General features: G+C 42.8%; 2 protein-coding genes across 7 annotated transcripts in view; one reads left to right on the forward strand and one right to left on the reverse strand.

The window, feature by feature from the left end:
• The window catches only part of LOC144586013 (uncharacterized), a 45072-nt gene extending 40893 nt beyond the window's left edge, over nucleotides 1-4179 (forward strand). For both annotated transcript variants that reach the window (XR_013540691.1, XM_078383529.1), the window contains exon 4: nucleotides 3655-4179. Coding sequence is in view for 1 of the 2 variants with exons in the window: in XM_078383529.1 (XP_078239655.1) it covers nucleotides 3655-3668 (14 nt within the window). In the remaining variant the exon portion in view is untranslated. The remainder of the gene's footprint in view (nucleotides 1-3654) is intronic.
• The window catches only part of SLC43A1 (solute carrier family 43 member 1), a 31271-nt gene continuing 13279 nt past the window's right edge, over nucleotides 3341-21332 (reverse strand). For 2 of the 5 annotated variants that reach the window (XM_020792394.3, XM_020792396.3), the window contains exons 7-16: nucleotides 16386-16478; nucleotides 15817-15950; nucleotides 12321-12493; nucleotides 10567-10713; nucleotides 10269-10304; nucleotides 8843-8981; nucleotides 8584-8725; nucleotides 8265-8338; nucleotides 6919-7042; nucleotides 3341-5644 (exon numbers count right to left, since the gene is read on the reverse strand). In XM_020792394.3, coding sequence (XP_020648053.3) covers nucleotides 5447-5644; nucleotides 6919-7042; nucleotides 8265-8338; nucleotides 8584-8725; nucleotides 8843-8981; nucleotides 10269-10304; nucleotides 10567-10713; nucleotides 12321-12493; nucleotides 15817-15950; nucleotides 16386-16478 — 1260 coding nt within the window. In that variant the 3' untranslated portion in view covers nucleotides 3341-5446. Of the gene's footprint in view, nucleotides 5645-6918; nucleotides 7043-8116; nucleotides 8339-8583; nucleotides 8726-8842; nucleotides 8982-10268; nucleotides 10305-10566; nucleotides 10714-12320; nucleotides 12494-15816; nucleotides 15951-16385; nucleotides 16479-21332 lie in introns of those variants that run through there. The other 3 variants (XM_020792397.3, XM_072985420.2, XR_013540689.1) reach the window with 3 other exon arrangements.

The following is a 21332-nucleotide window of genomic DNA, read 5'->3' on the forward strand; positions in this document are numbered from 1 at the left end:
ATTCTCTACCACAGCGGTTCACAAGCTTGGTCCCAGATGTTCTTGAACTAAAACTCCTAGAAGCCTTCACCAGGATTTCTGAGAATTGTAATCCCAAGAGCATCTGAAGTTCTTGGGAACCACTTCTCTCCCATATTTGACTTACCGTATTTGAAGCAAGTCAGTCTAGATGGCTCTATTCCCCAACAGAGGTGCTTGGTGAGGGAGAGATGCTGGTGACACCTCCAACACCTGCCGTCTGAAGCAGAAGCCTCACTTTGCCTTTGGTAGGATCACCCCTGGTGGCAAGTTCCAAACAGCTCCTGTTTCCAAATGTTTAACAAAATACTCTCTGTTCCCCTGTAACAAGTTTTTGTTAGGAGACATGCTACACAAAACAAATAACAAATAACAAATATAACACACACACACACACACACATATATATATATTCCTATCTATCTATCTATCTATCTATCTATCTATCTATCTATCTATCTATCTATCTATCTAGCTAGCTAGCTAGCTAGCTAGCTAGCTAGCTAGCTAGCTAGCTAGCTAGCTAGCTAGCTAGCTAGCTATCTAGCTATCTAGCTATCCAGCTAGCTATCCAGCTAGCTAGCTATCCAGCTAGCTATCCAGCTAGCTATCCAGCTAGCTATAGATAGATAGATAGATAGATAGATAGATAGATAGATAGATAGATAGATAGATAGATAGATAGATAGATAGATAGATAGATAGATAGATAGATAGATAGATAGATAGATAGATAGATAGCTTGAGTGAGTGAGTGAGTGAGTGATTAATTGATTGATTGATTGGTTGATTGATTGATTGATTCTAGCTAGTTAGGGAGGGAGGGAGGGAGGGATATATATATAGGGATAGTCTTTCTGTAATTGCCTCCAATTAAAAGAGAAAAAGCCAAACGGAAGCTGTATGCACCACCAACAGGATCCATGAAATCATTGGATGGTGGAGGAGGGGAGATCTTAGCCAAAGTTGATGTATTACATATAATTAAGCAGGAGGAGGAAAAAGAGGAGGAGGGGAGTGTCAAAGGATATTACTCTGCCACTCCAGAAATTGTGTCAGAGGGAATATCTAGCCGGTGCCAATGACACTTGTAGAACCCTCGTTAGCCAAGGATATACATATTTTGTGAGCTGCCTTGGGGGATCTCCGGATCTGAAAGACAGGATATTAATTAACTAAGCAGAAGGTGCTGTCTTACACAGAGTCAGACCAATTATTCATATAACCCAGATCTGTCTATGTTGACTGACAGGGAGCTCTCCGGGGTTTTGGGTAGAGCTCTTTCCAAGCCTTGCTACCTGAAAACCTCGAGCAGGATGTGCCAGGGATTGGATCTGGCACTTCATCTATGCAAAGCATGAACTTTGCTGGCCCTGAGCCATGCTCTCTTTCTCCTTCTTGTGCTACAATAGGAAAAAGACTGCATTTTCCCTAGGAACAAAATATTACCCTTGGAGAGCTCTGAACATTGCATGGTCCTTGCTAGTCCTGCTGCCGGCTGCTGCACAGGAAGCAGGAGAACAAAAGCCTATGTGCTACTTTTGCCCAGCCCGTTGTAGCTGATCAGACGTAGATGGCACCAGCTCTCTCTCATCCACTGAATGGGGTTTACTGTGTAGGACAGCCAGGCAGAAAGCCAAGGAGATGCTCAAAGCTGCCATCACACCTGGCAGTATCTTGCTTTCCATGTTTATTCCCAGAGAAATGAAAACATTGCACAAGTGAACATTCTAATAATGGCAAAACATTGCATCATAGTATTTAAAAGGTTCTTCTGCTACCGTGGCAAGGCTGTGTCTGACGCAGGTGACCCATGAACTTGCTCTATTTTTGGCACTTCTGCCACGTCTCACAAGATAGTTGGCATTGCCACATACTGAACAGATTATTGGATTTCAAGTCCAACTACCCTCTCACCATTAATAATAATCATGTGCTGTCAAGGAAGTGCTGACTTATGGCGACCCTTGTAGCGTTCTCCATTTATTAGATCTATGGTTCTTGTTACATTATGTAATGGTTTATGAATATTCATATTGCTGAGAGGCGGAGCCAAGAGAGATGCTATAAGAGGTGGAGTCAGAGGGAGTTTTTAGGTCAGATTGATTAAGTAAGAGAAATGTGAGAGTCAGGCAGTAGAAAAGTCAGACAGAGTAATACAGTGTGTAGTTTGGGAAATTCTGAGGTGTGATTAGCTACTGAGGATATTTAGGAATTAATCTCTATAATCAATAAACAAAAGTTTTATTTAAAAGAACTTGAAGAGTGGACCTGAATCTTTCTGAAGTACTGGTGATTTAGAGATCGCCTGGTGGCAGCAGTGAAAAGAAGGGATTGTTTTGCCTTCGTGTGCTCTGAGGCTTGATGGTCAAGCAAGGGCACGAGGGTGGACATCACAGCCCTTTTCAGGGTTTTCTAGGTAGATGGTGCTCAGAGGCTGGTTGACCCTTCCCTTCTTCTGGAGGTGCCCTGGGACTGTGCAGCTTGCCCAAGGCCACACAAGGCTGGCTCTTCCCCTAGGTGGTGCAGTGGGGAATCAAAGTCGCAATTTCTGGCTCCACAGTCAGATACCTAACTCACTGATCTATCCAGTCAGCTACACCATTATCTCATTATTAGCTCTTCCAACTAGAGCAGACCTGGGCGAAGTGCAGCCTGAGGGCCACATACGGCCCGCGAGCAGCTTCTGTCCGGCCCGCCGGTCACTGCTTCAGCCCGGTGTTCAAGCACTTGTTCAAGCCAAGACAGACTGGATTTCTCTCACTGAACAAGCTGAACATCAAAACCATTTGTAGCTTTTTGTCTAAAGTTCATCAGTTGCTTATCTTTAACATACCGCAAAAAAACTCTTTAGTATTTGTGAAGATTAACACGTTTAAAATAAAAACAATCATAACATAACTGTTTCATTTTATTTTTAAGTAAAGTTGGTTCGCCCCCCGAACACAGTTCAGATTTTTCATGTGGCTCCCTATAGAAATTAATTGCTCATCCCTGAACTAGAGTTAATAATCCAACATTGGTAGGATCACAGTCACTAACTGCTGTTGCATAGAAAGATACGGTGTTGCAACTTTTTTTGCAGACAATAGCCTGTTTCATTAAAAGGTAAAATGGCTGTAGGACTTGTTTTTAGTCTCACATGTAAAAGCGGCTAAAATATTGCAAAGACGGTTCATCAAAAAAATCTGATAGCCAATGCACTGTTTTCACCGCTTACATATTTTAAGTAGAAACAGTAGCAGAGTCCCACCCCACCCCAGACCACCAGTTAATTTTAACCCTGTGTCATCTTTCTCCCATTTTATAATGGCTACCATAGTAGTTCTTCCAAGACATTTATTCAGGTTTACAATGAATTGGTCGGACAACAAAATGGTTGGACAGTGTCATCGAAGCAACCAACATGAATCTGACCAAACTCCGTGAGGCAGTGGAAGACAGGAGGGCCTGGCGTGCTCTGGTCCATGGGGTCACGAAGAGTCAGACACGACTTAACGACTAAATAACAACAACAGAATGAACTGGGGCAACACTTGGGTTTGGCGATCCTCAAAGTTACAACATGGCCCTTTGAAAGCATAATTGGTTTCTGAAACATTCTTTTCAATTTACTGACTTTCTGTGTCTGTTTAGGTCACCACTACTGAATGAGAAGAAGATGCTGCCTTCTACTGATTCAGGCCCTTGGTCCGTCTAGCCTACTAATGTCAGCTGAGACTGGCAGAGTCTTGTCCGAGTTTCAGCCAGTCTATTTTTACCCAAGACCTATTTGGAAAGAGAGACTGATGGTCTTTTGCTGAACCCTCATGAGCAGTTCCAGACCACAGTTAGAAATAGAATCATTGACTGACTGAGGGGAACAGAGCACCATTGTTACAACTCAAAATAATTCCCAATCCAACATTACCATCCTCTTTCAGCAGTAAAGTTCTCCTCTGATAGGGCCAAAGCATTTTTAGTAGTGTCTCCGGCACTATTAAAGCCAGCTAGAAGAGACTTAGCAAGCCCAGTGACTATTTTGCTTGACTGGTTTATATTTATATATCAGATTTTCACAGTGCTCATCTTTTTCTTTTTTTAACTAGCTTGTATATATCTCACAGTACTGTTCTAAGTCATCTAAGACTGTTTTAATGATAAAAGTTGTACAAACATTGATTTAATTTTGTTGCTGTTTCATTGGATGATTTTATTGTTTTACTAAAACCAATAAAAGGACCATTTTAGAAGGAAAGGCACAATATAAATTTCAAAATAAATAAATAAATCGTTTGGCTGAGGTCTTGTACCATACTTAGCATAACTGCTAAAAATGCAGCCTCCTAAGAGGCAAGGCTACTATCCCTCTCCGAAGGACATGATTGAAAAAGGAGGTCACTAAAAATTGCCACATTTAGTCTTTCCTACACAGATCCGGTTGAATTGATGGCTGAAATCCTGTTGCTTAACTGAGTAAGTCACTCCAGAGTAGGCCCACAGAATCAATGGGGATTTGGTGAGTCAACTCAACTGCAAGTTCCATTGATTCAAACGGGCCTAGTCTAGTTGGGAGTTACTCTGCTAAACTGACAGGATTTCAGCAAATGTCTTTTTCAGTGTTTTGTAATTAACATACCCTGCTGCAACGAGGTCCATTTACCTGAACAAACACATGGCTTCTGAGAGACCATCAGAATTTTGTCTTTGTGAGGGGATAATTTGTTTTTACCAAGCTTGGAGAAGGAATTGGGGGAAAGGACGCATGGTTTTCAACCTCTGCTGTTAAGTGATGTTTGCATATTGCATCTTATTTTGCGACAACCCCCACCTTTAGCTGCCAGGAGACAAGGAAGCTGGAAAAAAAACTTGGGACTTGCTAGAGCTGTTTGACAGAAAACATTCCACTTGGACTTACAATCTTTGTGCATTGAGTTCATCCCTGATTTTATCACCAGGGACCATCAGACAGAGAAGGAACAAATCAATAAGGGTTGGTTGGCCTGTCATACAGCCTAACAGTTGGGGACTATGATTGGCAAATGCTGGCGGAGTGCTGTGAACTAGACACAGACGCCATGGTCTGGCAACTCTGCAAAAGAGAGAAAGAGATCCTTTTATAAACCATTCTAGGTGTCTGATGCTCATCAACTGATGCTTTGAACATCTTTTTTAAAAGCCATAGGGCTTGGTAAAATATGTGACCATATTTTCTCTCAAGATATATATATATATACGTACATATATATAAAATATAGAAAGCTATAAATATATACATACATTTGTTGAGAATTAAAAGCACTTCAGTTATTTTTGTAATTCCCAAAAATTCTCACAGTATTTTCTCCCTCCCCTTTCTAATAGTATCTCATTCCATCTGGCAGGTTCTCTGATTCCACATTCTGTTCTCTGTCACCCACAAGTCCTTCCCCGCTTTCCTTTCCCTGATTTATACAGTAGTTGTATCACTGCTCAACAAGCCATTGACAATAGCATCATCTTGGAGTTTCATGTGAGGACCGTTAGCCTGGTCTAGAGTCCCATCATCTTTTGCCACTTGGTCCCGAAGAAGCCTGCAGAGATAGTAGTAAAGGTAACAAGGCAGCAAGAAGCCCACAAAGGATAAGATGAGGAGAGCAAGGTTCACCTGGAAAGAAGGGAAGGAGGATCAGCCATTTGTTATGTACAACCAGTCAAATAAATCTATGTCAGATGTTGGTAAGGAGTGCTTAGAAATGCTGTCCATTTCCTGGCTGCTCCTTGAAGAGGAGGACTGTCCTCACTTTACCAAAGTCCTGCTCCCAAACAAGAAGGTGAAAGTGGAGAATTAAGATATTAACTAATTACACATCATTGAGTTAATTCTGACTTATGGCAAACCTTTCTAGGGTTTCCTAGGTATCGTCATCATCACAATGTGCTACCAAGCCAATTCCAACTTACCCTTCCCAGGGTTTTTCATCATAGCAAATACTCAGAAGTGGTTTGTCATTCTCTTCTTCTGGGGGCATCTTGGGACTGGGCAGCTTGCCCAAGGCCACACAGGCTGGTTCTTCTGGGATGCACAATGGCAAATTAAACTCCCAACCTCTGACTCTGCAGCTAGGTACCTAACTCATCCAGCCAGCTTTCCTAGGTATAGAGTGCTCAAAAGTGGTTTACCATTCCCTTCTTCTGGGGTTGGTCTGCGATCATGCAGCCTGCCCTAGACCACATCGGCTAGCTGTTCTCCTACAAGACACAGTGGAAAATCAAACTCACAACCTCCTACTGCCTCACCAGTAAACCTGCAAAATGTCTGTACTTATAGTTACATAGAGATACATAGCTATTCAGCTACCATCTGCTCCTTTTACAAGACTGCAGTAGCACACTAGGGAAAGGATCAGAACAGAAAGCCGACTATGGTGGGCACCTATTAGCCTGTAGACATGACAGCACCAAAGAACAAAAACAGATAAAACCAACATTTAGTAAATTAATATAAACCTGTCCCACTGTAAAGCTATAAAAAATAAAGTAAAACATTTTAAAAACCATTAAAATTGCAAAGGATGCAGATTAAAAACAACAGGTTAAATATCAAATGCCAGTCTAAAAAGATCTATTTTTACTTCTTCATATTAGTGAAAATGGAAACAGATCTCAACTCAGAAGGGAGTACATTCCATAGTCTAGAAAAAGGCACATGAATCACATTAAACTTCTTAAAGAGCCTCATACACAAGGGAAGGGAAAGAAACCTAAGGGCTGACACACCAAGTTGGCATGGGGAGTGACCAGTCAGTCCAGCAGTAAATTTGCTGACATGTATGTCTGTAAACCCAATTTATGAACCTGGATTAACAGCACAAGAATAAAATGCCTTGTCAATGCTCTTAAAAAGAACATCTGCCTTTCCACAGATGAGCCACAACTTACCCAGAAGGGATCACCATGCATTGGCCCCACCATAGCCATGAAGAGTGGCTGCTGCAGGAGAGCAAATACAGCACTGATCAATGACTGCAGACCCGTCAATGTGCCAAAATGGTTGGATGGATACCTAGCAATAAGAAATTGCATATTGCGAGTAACAGCTCAAGACATCAGAGAGGTTAGCAATTCTCTGCCACAGCCAATACTCAGGCTTAAGAGTGAAAGTAAGGCTCGGTCATTCCAAATATACCAAATCTATCAATATTTCAAAACCGTAAAAAATGAAAAATGTAAGCAATGTGAGCAACTCAGATGGAAAGGATGTGCAAGGAAACTATGTTGGTAGCAAGATGAGCAACAGCTCCCACTGAAAAATAGGAAGAGTTACTTTTGATTAGGATGACTCTGTTCAATTGTGGTGGTTCTGGAGACAACTAAAACTATTCTTATTATTGAAGCTCTTTCCAAATGTATGAATTTTGTGAAGTTCCCACTAAATAACCAAACAAACTTTTTCCCCCACTTTACTCATGATCACAGTTCATTCCCCCCGCTCCTCCCTCCTCTCCCCTCTCCTCTGCTAGGGAAGATTAATGGGCACCACAGAGATGAACCAAGATATTTAAGAGAAGGAGGAAGCTGACCAACAGTGGCTCCTTCCTCATTCATATGTGTGCAATACCTTCCAACTTTCTTTGCCTGTCACTAGGAAACACAGTGTCGGGAACAGGACCTCAGAGCTGTTTTTCACACCATCGCAGCATAAGATTTTTGGATGGCAGCCAAAACTGCCACAATATGTGTGATAAACATGCATACTTGAAGCAATGCACATAATTCTTCTACAACCACGCATAATTCTCTCATTCATTTCCATGACTGCTATCTTGCTCGACTGTTCCAAAAACAGAAGATGCTACTAAGAAGGAAAAAAAAAGTAGGAACTCTTTTTCCTCCCTCTTGTCCCTTCTAACATCAGCTGCAACTTTCCCATCTCATTGCCTTGAGCTCTGGTAGGAGGAAACTGAATCAAGCCAAAACCAGGATGCATCCCAGTTAGAAGGTGCTCAGAGTCAGATGGAAAGAAGAAAGTGAATCTTCTGTACTGAGGCCCTGAAGTGTCCCCATTCTTGGCACCAGAAGGACCACAGACCAAGGATAAGTCCCATAGGCCCTCTAGAAGCTGAAGAACTCCACTTACCATCACACCTCATCACTGGTCCGGTACTAGCTAGGGCTTTTGAGATTTGGGTGCTCAACAGCACTGGGAAAGCCACAAGTTCCCCAGTCCTGTTCCCTACACAGAAGCGAGTGGGGCTATGAGATTCCACCCAGTGGCATAGACTCACACGGCAGCATAGAGGCCTCCACAGGCTGAATGGAAGAAGCCACGCACCATGGTGTGAAAGATGAAGGTCACAAACTGTGGGGGGGAAACAAAGAGAGAAGTAGACTCCCATCATTAAAAGAAGAGTAGCATCAGGAAAGCTGTGACAGGGTAATGGGGGCAAGAGAAACAGCACTAAAGCAGCACTGTAAGAGGGACCACCCTAAGGGGGCCACTGTAAAAGGGACACCCTATACCAAGAGGGACCACTGGGTGACTGTAAGAGGGACACCCTATACCAAGAGGTGTCATGGGTGAATGAGCAGCAGGGCAGCAGTTACCTGCAGGTGGAGGTTGTTGATCAGGCAAGTGACACCAAACCCCACCAGCAGCAGATTGGTGATGACAAAGGCACGGATAGCATTGGTGATCTTCTGGACCTTTCGGTAACGAATTTTGGATGGTTTTCCTTTCTCCCCAGTCCTAAGAGGGGAAGGGAAATGGTCAGGACATTGGCTGCACCAACATCTCCAAACCAAAGCATTAGCACCCAGCTATTCATTCAACAGATGTTGTTTTTGGAAACCATGAACATCTTACCTAGCAGATCCAGTACGGCCCACATCTCCTGGCCCATCCACACAATCCTTGATGCGCCAGTCCATCACATAGCCAATGAAGGGACAGGTGAGAAGGCACAGTAGCTGCATGACACCAAAGATGGAGGAGTAGAAGTTGACTGTCCAGCAAAAAGAAAGGGGAGGGAATGAGGAACAGCCTAAAGGTCCCCATCTTTAAAGCTAGCCAGGACCAGCCAACTGGCCCAAAGGAATCCTTATGTTCTACTGAGGACTCTTTGGTTGGAGGTACATAAACACAAAGGCCAGAATCCTACTGAGGAAACCATGTGTGCAAGGGAATTCATAAAAATGACTTTCCCCTTTTGCACACCACACTTTATGTTGCTGAGCACTCAATCATTATCTTAGCCAAAGGATGAGAGGAGGAGCCAAAAAGATAAAATCACTCACATAATTATCCTGACATGGTTGCATAAGGCAATAGGATTCATTTCACAGCAACCAATACTAATGAAATGAACCAAGGAACTAAGAGAACACTTTCCTTCGGCCTCACCCACTTAAGACCACGGCACAGGGGAGAATGCGTGACCAATCCAGCCTGGAACAGTCTTTCTCAACCTGGTGCCTTCCAGATATGCTGGAGAAAAGCTGTAACACCAGTTGTGGGACAAGTAGTCACAACACATCTGGAGGGCAACAGGTCAGGAAAAACTGGCCTAGGCCCTTTAGGTGGGTCCTTACAATTTCATTTTTACATCTTTGTCCCTGTTTCTTATTCCACGTATGTCTGCTAGTCTGGTCTGAGTTGGCATGCCCTCCCTCTTCCCAGCCTGACCCAGATACATATTCCTAGCTCCTCCACTGCCTAGTATTTTATTTGACAAAACACAGAAAACCAGAGATTCTCTCCATGAGAGAGAATACATGGCTCCATTTCCACCCTCTCCACTTTGCAGGATCTCTGTTATCAGATAAATTGTATGGAGGGACTGGCAGGGATTATATTCCTTAAGCACCCAGATGCCACCACCATGGAAAACTTGCCACTTGATTCAATAAAGTGATCCAGTCACCTCCGAATACCTTCTTCAATGTGCAGATGAGGGCTTTGATCTTAGAACAGGGGCTGAACTTTTGGAAGCAGGCACAGGAGAAAATGTGCATCGAGATGTTGTTGGCTAGCAAGTCCCATCATTCCTCACTATTGACTAAGCTGACTAAGACTGATGAGAATGGCAGTCCAACATCTGGAGGGCCACACATTTGCCAGTCCTGGTTCAAAAGGAGGGGTTGATTTTTTCCCCCTAGGCCTTGCTAACTAGGAAATGGATGTTCCCAACTTAACGCCAATGCACATCTGTAAGACCTCTTACAGATGGGCATATTATCATATATATACTCTTTGGAGGGTTACATCATGTATAATTCATTGCCATTCCTACCTGTTTCCTCAGGTGTGTTCTTCAGTTCTCCTGGTACTGGAATGCCCAATAAAAAGAGAAGAAAAATAAGACTACAATAATGGGACCAGGGCCATCTGCCCACATACAGATTCATCCATCTAGCTACTGTATATATTAATTCCTCAGATCACTCTGCACCAAAAGTTTACCTCTTCCAGTTTCCTACATCACACGCTCCCTCTCCCACTCCACTTTTCTCTTTATCTTTCACGCTGCCATTCACCGTCCCCTGGGGCTGCTGGAACCTCCTTCTCCTCCTTCCCCCTGCAGTTCTCACCAGGGTCCTTGCCACCTGTCACCTGGAACTCCAGCATCTTGTTCATGGCTGCCATGTAGAAGATGATGCGCAGCTGGGTCATGCCCATAGTGAGGAGGCTCCACAGAAAGATGGGGGAGCAGACACTGCGACGGAAGGGAATGTGGCCTGTAGTCACAAGAAAGAGCAAAGATAGCTGCTGTGGGGCTGGAGCCAAAGGAAACAATCCCATGGGTCCAGCAAATATAGAAACAAAAAAATCCTTCATCTGTTTGTTGAGCACACAAGGGAGGAAGTGGCATTATGCCTCACAAAACCACGCAAGGCGCATCCACTTTAAATGCGAGTCCAATGGAGTGGCCCTAGTCCCCTCTCCTGCTTCCATGTGCGCAAACCCAAGCTATTTTTGCAGTTCTTGTGGGCTCCAGTCTCCCACAAACACCCCTAGTTTACCTTAAAAATGGAAACACTTGCTCAAAATGGCCCCTTGTGCCTTATATAAGAAGTTGGGGGGGGGATTTTGCTGTGTTTCCAGGGGTCCTGGAACTACCGCAGCTGGAACACACCTAGGAACTACCATAACCCCTGCCCAAATAGTGTATATAAAAAAAAAACAGATTGCCAGTAGAAGGTATGAGGAGCCTTTTTCAGTTCATGAAGCCCTTAAAAAAAACCTTTTTTAAGCTAGCAAAACCTGTTGCAGCAACCCTAACTGTACATAAGCACTTCATTCAATTTAAGATAAAAATAAACATGCAAATTAGTGCCTTTAGCCCTGCCCGCAAGGGAATGCATGGCCCTCAGACTGCTAGCAAACCTGAAAAGAGACCTTGGGGTTCCTTAAGGGAACAACTCAGCATTCACATGCCTGCAAGTACCACAAGGTTATTTATGTAGGTGACTAGAAGCAGAAATGGGTCTCATTCCTATTCGTACAGGTGAACAAGATTAAATTCTTGGCCCTCCTGTCACTCTAACTCCCCTCCTTCCTATTATCGAAGCAAAGAAAGCCATTGCCTTAAGCAGACAAAATAATGTTATTCCTAGAGATGGGGGCATTTGTATTTGTATAGGAATACAAATATCCTTGCACAGCTGGACTTAACGAGGGTCTGGCCCCTGGGGCTGGGCCATCCACTCATGTATCTGGCAGCCTCGGTCAGCCTTCCGATCGCTCCCGGAGCGCCGCTCTCTTTCCGCTCATCCAGCCACTCGGCAGCCATGCAGGGGGACTCGTCCTCCCTCCCTCTGGCTGGAGTTGGCTAGATCAGTGGAAAGAAAGCGGCGCTCCAGGAGCGATCAGAAAGCTGACCGAAGCTGCTGCCACTGCCAGATACATGAGTGGATGGACCCTCGTTAAGACTGTTCATAATCGTATATAGGAATGCAAGTACTGTAGTTATTCTTGTTGCCACAAGAAAAGTGCAAGTGCTCTCCGCTGCCTACAGAGGGAGCCAGATGTAGGGCTTGCACTCAGCTGGGGCAGGAAGCTGCTGCCAGCAACAAAACCTGACATAACAGGCCCAAGGCCTTGCAGGAAAACAGCTGTCAGGGATAGAAACCAGTGCCAGACAAAGAAACTATAGCCAATTCCCCAGCCCCTACCCCTGGGAGCCTGGGGCCCTCCAGAACACTGTAGGCCATGCAAACATCTGAGACAGCCTTGGAACAGCAGGCTGGTGCTCAATCCAGCTGCAGGCTTAGGTCACCAGGGAAGATGTTCTCTTGTGCTCTGCTTGAGCAGTACAGAGGGTGACACAACTAGGGACACTCACGCTGGGAGAGATCGGTGGAAAGGTCCTGTACTGATGGGTTGAGCTCCTCCTTGGTGCCATCTAGTTGTGGGGCCCTCTGGCTCAGTCGCTGACCCACAGCAGTCACATGGATGTAGAAACGGTCACCTGTCACCTTGTGATCGAGGGCTAGGCTGCTCAGCTTGATCTTCTTCCTGTTTCAGGGGTCATGGGGGGATTACACTGCACCAGTCACCTCCATGCCTGGCATCATTACATGCCTGGAAAAACCAGGGCTTTTGCAACAGCAGCAGATTTTAAAACAAGGTTCTCCCCCTCCCTCTCCCAGCCCCCTTGGTGCAGGTGTTTCTGCTGCCTTGTTGTTAACCTGAGGTGAATAAAAGACAATAGAGCCTGAAGTGAGCCTGTTGAGACCTAAGGATATGGACAGGGTGCTTGGATTTGTCCATTCTACCACCACTCTGTTCGACCCTTGCCCATCTTGGCTAACCAGAAGATCTGCCGGGTGGGGGTTCGCACCTGGGCTAAGGAGGCTGTGAACACCTCTTTGAGAGAGGGAGTGATCCCTACTGCCTTGAGGTAAAGGTAAAGGTTCCCCTTGACAATTTGTCCAGTCATGTCCGACTCTAGGTTGCGGTGCTCATCCCCGTTTCCAAGCTGTAGAGCTACCGCTTAAGACAATCTTCCGTGGTCATGTGGCCAGCACTAGACACAGAACACCACTACCTTCCTACCGTGGTGGTACCTATTTATCTACTTGCATTAGTGCATTTTGCATGCTTGTGAACCGCTAGTTTAGCGGGAGTTGGGGCAAGCGACGGGGGCTCACTCCATCACGTGGATTCGATCTTACAACTGCAGCACAGAGGCTTCTGCGGTTTAACCTGCAGCACCACCATGTCTCTGCCTTGAAAGAGCAGGTTGTGGCCGGGCAACTCCAGGCACTGCTGGATGAAATAGATTTTCTGGATCCATTTCAATCAGGTTTCAGGCCGGGTTTTGGTATGGAGACTGCCTTGGTCGCTCCATATGATGACTTTTGCCAGGAGAGAGACAGGGGGAGTGTGACCCTGTTGATACTCCTGGACCTCTCAGTGGCTTTTGACACCATCGACCACGGTGTCCTTCTGGATAGATTAGCTGGGTTGGGAGTTGGGGGCACCGCTTTATGGTGGTTCTGCTCCTTTCTGGCTGACCATGTACAGAAGATGGTGCTGGGGGACAGTTGTTCTGTCCCATGGCGTTTATGTCATGGGGTTCCTCACGGCTCAGTACTGCCCCCCATGCTGTTTAACATCTACATTGAACCACTGGAAGAGGTCATCAGGAGGTTTGAGCTGAGGAGTCAGCAATATGCTGACAACACTCAGCTCTACCTCTTGTTCTCCACCAATCCAGGTGAGGCGGTTTCTATGGTGAACTCCATCTGATAATGGACTGGTTGAGAGTTAATAAATTGAAACTCAATCCAGACAAGACGGAAGTGCTGTTAGTGGGTGCTTCACCAGACAGGCTAGAAGGCCATTTCCCTGCCTTGAATGGGGTTACACTCCCCCTAAGGGACAGGGTCCACAGCTTGGAGGTGCTCCTGGACCCCAGTCTAACTTTGGAAGCCCAGGTGGACTTGGTGGCCAGAGGTGCCTTCCTTCAGCTTCGGAAATTATACCAGCTACGGCCCTACCTGGATGAGTGGGGTCTCATGACAGTTACACATGCACTGGTAACATCCCGTATAGATTACTGTAATGCGCTGTACGTGGGGCTGCCTTTGAAGACAGTCCAGCAACTGCAAATGGTTCAGAATCAAGCTGTGCTAGGGAACACATCAAGCCAATTCTGTTTAAGTTACATTGGCTACCAGTCGCTGCCCAAGCCCAATTCAAAGTGCTTGTTTTGACGTATAAAGCCCTAAAATGGCTTGGGCCCTGGATACCTAAAGGACCAGCTCTTTCCATATGAACCTACCCAGCAGTTAAGATCTAGCCAGGGGTTCCCTTTTGAAAGAGCTGTCCCTCAAGGAGGTAGGAGGGATGGCTTGTAGACAAAGAGCCTTTTCGGCAACTGCCCTCAGACTATGGAATGCTCTCCCGAGTCAGATTTGTCTGGCACCGACACTGATGACATTTCAGTGCCAGGTCAAAACCTTCCTGTTTCAGAAGGTTTTTAATTGAAATAATGTCAACTGTGTGTCCTGATGGCAATTTTTAGATAACTGTATTTTTAATTGTATTTAAATCATTCTATCCTTTTATCTTTTCACTGTATTTAAATTGTTGTAAGCCACCCAAAGACCTTTGGGTAGTGTGGGTGGCATATAAGTTAAATAAATAATAATAATAAATACATTTTAAAAGTGGAGAATGGGAGATGTGCTGGGGAACCGCCCAATGGGCCAAAGTCTTATTGCTCAGATTTGTGTCGCAAAACCTGGGGACTATTCAGAGTGGAAACAGGTGTGTTAATTTATGCAGAACTTAGAAAAGTTTTTTTTTTTTGGTGTATAATTCCCAGTCTCCGCATCCTACTAGCAGGGGGATTGTGGAAAGTGACATGTACTCAAACAGGAAATTTTGCAAGTTCTCATTTTAAGTGCAGTAGAAATGCCCTTCTCCCCACCCCCCTCCCCCAAAAAGAGAGAAGAGAGGAGAAGAGACTGCACTGGGATAGATATCAATACATGGTGTCTTTGGGAAGTTGTCAGGAATCAATGCTGGCTGCCATCCCACTACTCCTTAATAAAATTTATAGCCCTGCCACTCCAGGCAGCAGCATGTCAGTTAAGTCTCCCACAGTGCTCCTGGGCCTAGGGGACTTCTGGAAAATCACCCTAGGGGACTTCTGGGAAATCAAGAGTGCCTAGACACAGGTGGTGGGTGTTGCTACCACATAAACCTGCTAGGGCCCACTAGAAAGGAACACTTCCCATTCTAGATGCTTTCTCCAGGGCTTCCTCAAAAATGGAATTTGACCAGCTAGATGTACAAGTACTGTGTCTTGAACACAGAGCTGTAGAACTTCTTTTTTGGAACTTCAATTCCCAGAATTCGGTGGCCAGTATGGCCACCCAAAACTTAATTTCACCAAACTTGGGTTCAATCTCCCTCTGCCGCAATTGGATGCTCTCTCTAACTTTAACCAACTAATCAAAATAATCTACCCCATCTGATACAATATTGCCCTGCATATGTGTTGTGTCTTTCAATTTGGGCTACAAGATACTAGAAGGACAAGAATGTTCCATGTGCGGTACAGGTAAAGCCAATGCACACAAACTGAGATACTGGTGGGAAGAGGGATTTGAGAAGGCGGCTCCGTAGTACATCACACTGCCATTTTAATATTCCTTTTGGGCACCAACGTGGAGAAGGATGTCCCCTGAGGGATGGGAAAACTCAAGTAACTCCATACTTGACTCAGGACAGGGTGTCTTCTAACAGCCTTTCCACCATACATCAGCATAAGGAACTGGAATAGTTGTCCTTAAATGGGACTAAGCTGTCCTGCAACTCCTACTTACGTGTAAGTGGCTTCCTCAGGAGCTGGGAAGGATTCTTTTGGCCAGTTAATCAAGCAGTTGAGAAAGATGAGGCAAGCCAAACCTGACCAGATGAGCATGATGATGAGGAAGGAAACTCCTGCATCATAGATCAGCTAACACCAATGGGGGAGAAAGCAGAAGTGAAGATATGGAACATTAGAAAGGCAGACAGCTTTGGTCTTTCCACCAAAGCAGCAAGGGGGGTAGCATGGGGAGTTCTTGAGAAGAAGGGAAAGACATACATTCTGCCAGAACAGAAGAATGTACGACATATTGCTACCACTTCACACAAGACGTGAAAGCAGAGGACACATAACTCACTCTCCCTTTCCTTTCATGGCAGTAGAACATCCAAAGCTACAAGGATCTTAGCAGCCTCCGCCAGTTCATGCTTCCTTTCCCTAGTCTGATGGAGAAAGTCTCCTCTTTACCAATGGTACAACTGTCAGTCAGATAAGAAGCACTTAAACATATACCCATGGTTCCCTAGTGGGGATGACCACCAGGAAAATGGGATGATTTTGACTTGGTCCTGTTTAGCAACATACCTTGACACCAGGAAATGTAACAGCCGAAGAAGCATACGAGCCAATCATAAGCGCCATGAAGGTTGAGCGTAGGTTTCCAAACATGTTTGGCAACTGGAAAGACAAGAAAAGGGAAATCTTTTAGTAGAAATACCCTATTTCTAGCCCTCTAACATGCCTCTTTTTTCTTTTTCTTTTTTACATGTGCCGAAATCCTTTATTTTAAAGAAAATTCTTAATTCCAGAACTTCACAGAATATCATGGCCCTCGCATTCTGTTTTTGAGCTTCCCATGATTATCTGGTTGACCACTGTCAGAACAGACTGCCAGAAGTAACTGTTGTTTGACCTGATCCAGCCTGGCGCTTTCTATGTCCCTCTTTCATAGCTTCACAGGCCCTAATGGATATCAGACTCTATGGGCCCCAAAAGGTTGGGAGTCCACATCTTCTCTCCTCTCCTCTGACTATCCTCTGCATCTTTCAAAACAAATTCTTCTTTGCCATGAAAGACACATATTCAAGTAGAAAGGACCACTGCTTAATTACCCAATATTCTTTGCAGCAGAGTTCTATAAAGAGACGGAAGCCATACTCAATTCACTGGAGCTTACTCTTGCAGAAATGTGTATGACATTGCAAGCTCAAACATGTTCAATTCAGCAGTCAAAATGTGTGATTTATTTCTTGTTTTTTCCCCCTGTTTGTATAGCCAGTGTTCAGAGGAAATTAATAAATATGAGCAAGTGCCACTAGAAACATAGGGAGGGGTTGTTACTCCAGTAGTAAAAATCTTTGACCCACTGGATGTCATTCCACCCAATTTCCACCAAGCTAAATCAGCATAGCGATTGCTCAATACTCATGAGAAGTAGAGCACAACATTTTATAAAGATTTATATACAAGCAAAAATCTCTCTTTAGAAAAGATCGAAGAATATTCGGAAAAGAATTTTTTAAAAGTATTAACTGAAGAGGATAGGGAAACAATGGAGAGAACAGTCATGGAGGAAGAGATAGAAGTTATAATAAATAAGTTAAAAGTAGGGAAGACACCTGGCAGAGATGGACTAGGCCCAGAATATTAACCTTCAAAAAAATTCTTATCCCAAAATTAAAAGATTTATACAATGGTATATTAAATGGAGAAGAAATTCCCCAATCTTGGAAAGAATCAATAATAATTTTAATTTTAAAACCAGATAAAAACCCTATAAATATGAAGTCTTATAGGCCATTTTCATTGATAAATCAAGATGCTAAAATATTTACAGCAATTCTGGCAGCAAGGCTAAATTTTATAGGGAATTACATTGAGAAATATCAAAATGAATTCATATAAGGCAGACAGATGTCAGATACAATAAGGAAGAAGCTTAACTTAATGCACTTGGCAAAAGAATCAAAGTCTAAGGCAGGTTTGATATCCCTAGATATTTTCAAAGCTTTTGATTCAGTTGAATGGGACACATTAAAAATATTGCTTAAACAGATAGGATTTGGTACTCAATTTAGACAAATAATTCAACAACTATATTCACAGAACACTGCAAAAATAACAATAATGGCAAAACAGAATCAATATGCTTAGGCTGAGGAACGAGACAAGGTTGCCCCTTATCTCCAATTTTATTTACATTGATAATAGAAGTGCTGGCACAAGTGATCAGAAATGATAGTTGAATTAAAGGTGTAGATACTAGAGAGGAGGATAAAATAAATCTCTTTGCAGATGATACAATATTAATAATTAAAAACCCAAAAGAAACATTGCAGAAAATTAGGACACATTTAAATCTTTTTGAATAAATAACTAGTTTGAAAGTAAATTGGGAGAAATCTGAACACATTCTATTAAATCATTCAGAAGTAGATGAGAAGGAACTGAAAAAAGAATTGAAGAACTAAAAGTATAATTAAATATTTAGGAATTTATATTACATGGAATTTACAAGAAATTATTAAATTAAATTTGGATAAATTGAAGAAAGAAATTAATAAACAGATAAATCAATAGCAAAAATTAAAATTGTTATGGTTTGGAAGAATAACATTATGTAAAATGAAGATTATTCCTAAACTTAATTTTGCATTTTGGATGCTCCCAACAAAGATCAGAGAAACATATCTGAAAGATTGGCAGATGTTGATAAAGAACTATTGTACTGGAAACAAACAAGGATCAATAAGAAAATGTGATGTATTTCATGAAAAGAAGGAGGGCTTAGATTACCAAATGTTAAAATGTATTACATCACAAACCAGCTTAGACATATTCCGGATATTATTGCACATACTAGAAACTTAATATGGAGGGAAATGGAAATGTCCGAACATTCTAATAGACTGGAGGATTTTTCTTTTTTCTTTTTTCTTGTAGAAGAAATAAAGAGAACAACTAATCCCTTTCTGATGAACATGCTGGGAAGAATATAGATATATATTAGTCCACCTATTTCACCATTACAACAAGTAATGGAGACCAGAGTTTCCCCAAAACTCTTAAAATTAAGCTTAAAGTACTAACAGAGAAAGGGATAAATACAATAAGGAGTTAGATGAAAAAGATGAAAGATAAAAATACTATAAAGGAAATTTTGGAGGAATGAGAGGATATCTTGTCTAATATACTCCAAATGGAAGGTTGGGCAAGAGAGTGGACTAGAAAAGTAGGAGAAATTAGAAAACTGACAAAATTTGAGGAGATCATTGAGCAAAGACAAGTTCAAGAGGAAGGAGTCAAAAGAAAAGGCACAGTTACTGTAATTTATAAGATTTTAACTCATGTTGGATCTGAAAAAACTATGATGGAAAACCAGTGGCAAGAACACTTAGAGGAAGAGGTCAAAGATGAGGATTGGAACAAAATATGGTCACAAAGAATAATGAAGAATATGTCTATAAGGGTAAAAGAAAATTGTTATACGGTTGTATGGAGATGGTACTTTACCCTAGTAAGATTGAATATAATAAATAAAAATGTACCTGGAGATGTAAAAAGGAACCTATATGCATATGTGGTGGACTTGTGAAATAAGAAAGAAAGAATTGGCACTGGTTTTGAAAGAAATTAGAGAAATTATTGGACATAATATTCATTTATCACCAATTATTGCCCTCCTAAATATAATTAACAATGACCATCTTAAAAAAGAACAGAAAGAGTTCATAATTATAATGGTCACAGTAGCAAGTTTAATATTTGCAAAGAATTGGAAAAGTGACAAACAAATTAATCTTGAAGACTGGTATAAAGAAATGTGAAGTTTAGCAATTAATTATAAGCTAACGTGAAATGAAAGTAAGAAGGGGAATGATAAAAGTATAATGATTTTAAAGAGGTATGGAATTTATATTTGGAGTATGTCTTTGCGAAAGGGAAAGGCCATAAACCAGCAGAAGAACCAAAGTATTTTTGGAATGGAATGGGGTGAAAAGTATTAAAATGATAATTTTGGTTACCTAGTCCTGAGGGTGAGGGTGGCACAGCTGGGGAATTCTAGCTGTATTGTATATGTACATACATTTTATGTTAGTTGTTTTAATTATTTTTTTAAGAAAGAAATAAAACTAAAAAGGAGTGAAGCACAATAACATCTGCCATTTCCTGCCCCCCACCACCACTAGTGTTAATCCATGGCCTAAAAACAAAAAAGATCTGACCATTTCCCAAGAGCACAGAGGCAAATATTGCCACTTTCTAATGTCTACTGATCAAGTTCCAGTTAAAATCACAAGAACAGATCCTGACCCATCATATTCTCTCAGCTTGACCTAATTCACAGGGTTCTTGTGAGGACAAAGTGGGGAGGATGAAGGCCCACATACACTGCCTTGAGTTCATGGGAGGAAAGACAGGATATAGTTTCCAAACCCCGCAAGGTGCTAGTCCCCCTCCATTCAGCACTGGTTAGGCCTCACCTTGAGTATTGTGTCCAGTTCTGGACAGCACACTTCAAGAAGGATACTAACAAACTGGAACAAGTTCAGAGGAGGGTGAATAGGATGATCAGGGGACTGGAAATCAAGTCTTATGAGGAAAGGCTGAAAGAATTGGGCATGTTTAGCCTTGAGAAAAGAAGGCTGAGGAACGATATGATAGCACTTTTCAAATACAGTAGTGCCCTGCATGACAACGATAATTCGTTCCGTGAAAATCGCTGTTTAGCGAAAACATTGCCTTGCGAAAACTGTTTCCCCATTGGAATGCATTGAAACCCATTTAATGCATTCCAATGGGGAAAAATCATCGTGTTTTGCAAAGATCGCCCATAGGGAAGCCATTTTGCAAAACGCCGATCAGCTGTTAAAATGGCTGCCCTAAGAAGAACTGGTCCCAAAAACACCCGTTTTGCCAAGCACCAATCAGTGGTAAAATCGTTGTCTTGCGAAAATCGGTTTGTGGAGCAGGGATCCAAACATCGTCCAGTGAAAATCACCCACTGGAATCACTGTTCTGAGAATCGCTATAGCAATCGCAAAACCTCATCGTCATGCGGATTTGTCGTTTTGCGAGGTTGTCATCTAGCGAGGTACCACTGTACCCGAAAGGCTGTCATACAGAGGAGGGGAAAAATCTGTTCTTGATCATCCCAGAGTGCAGGAAACGCAACAATGGGCTCAAGTTAAAGGAAGCCAGATTTCGGTTGAATATCAGGAAAAACTTCCTAATGGTTAGAGCAGTATGACAATGGAACCAGTTACCTCGAGAGGTGGTAAGTGCTCCAACACTGAAAGCATTCAAGAAAAACTTAATCACCTGGCAGTTATGCTTTGATTTTTATTCCTACATTGAGCAGGGGGTTGGACTTGATGGCCTTGTAGGCCCCTTCCAACTTCACTTTTCTATGATAAACATAACAAACAAACAAACAAAAAACAAAAGCCTTCGCGAATACAAACAAATAAAGGCTGATAGCCACAAATACATCCAAATGCTATCTACTTGTAAAGAGGAGAATTCATGTGT

The sequence above is a fragment of the Pogona vitticeps genome, chromosome 1 (genome assembly GCF_051106095.1).
Source record: "Pogona vitticeps strain Pit_001003342236 chromosome 1, PviZW2.1, whole genome shotgun sequence".
Lineage (NCBI taxonomy): Eukaryota > Metazoa > Chordata > Lepidosauria > Squamata > Agamidae > Pogona > Pogona vitticeps.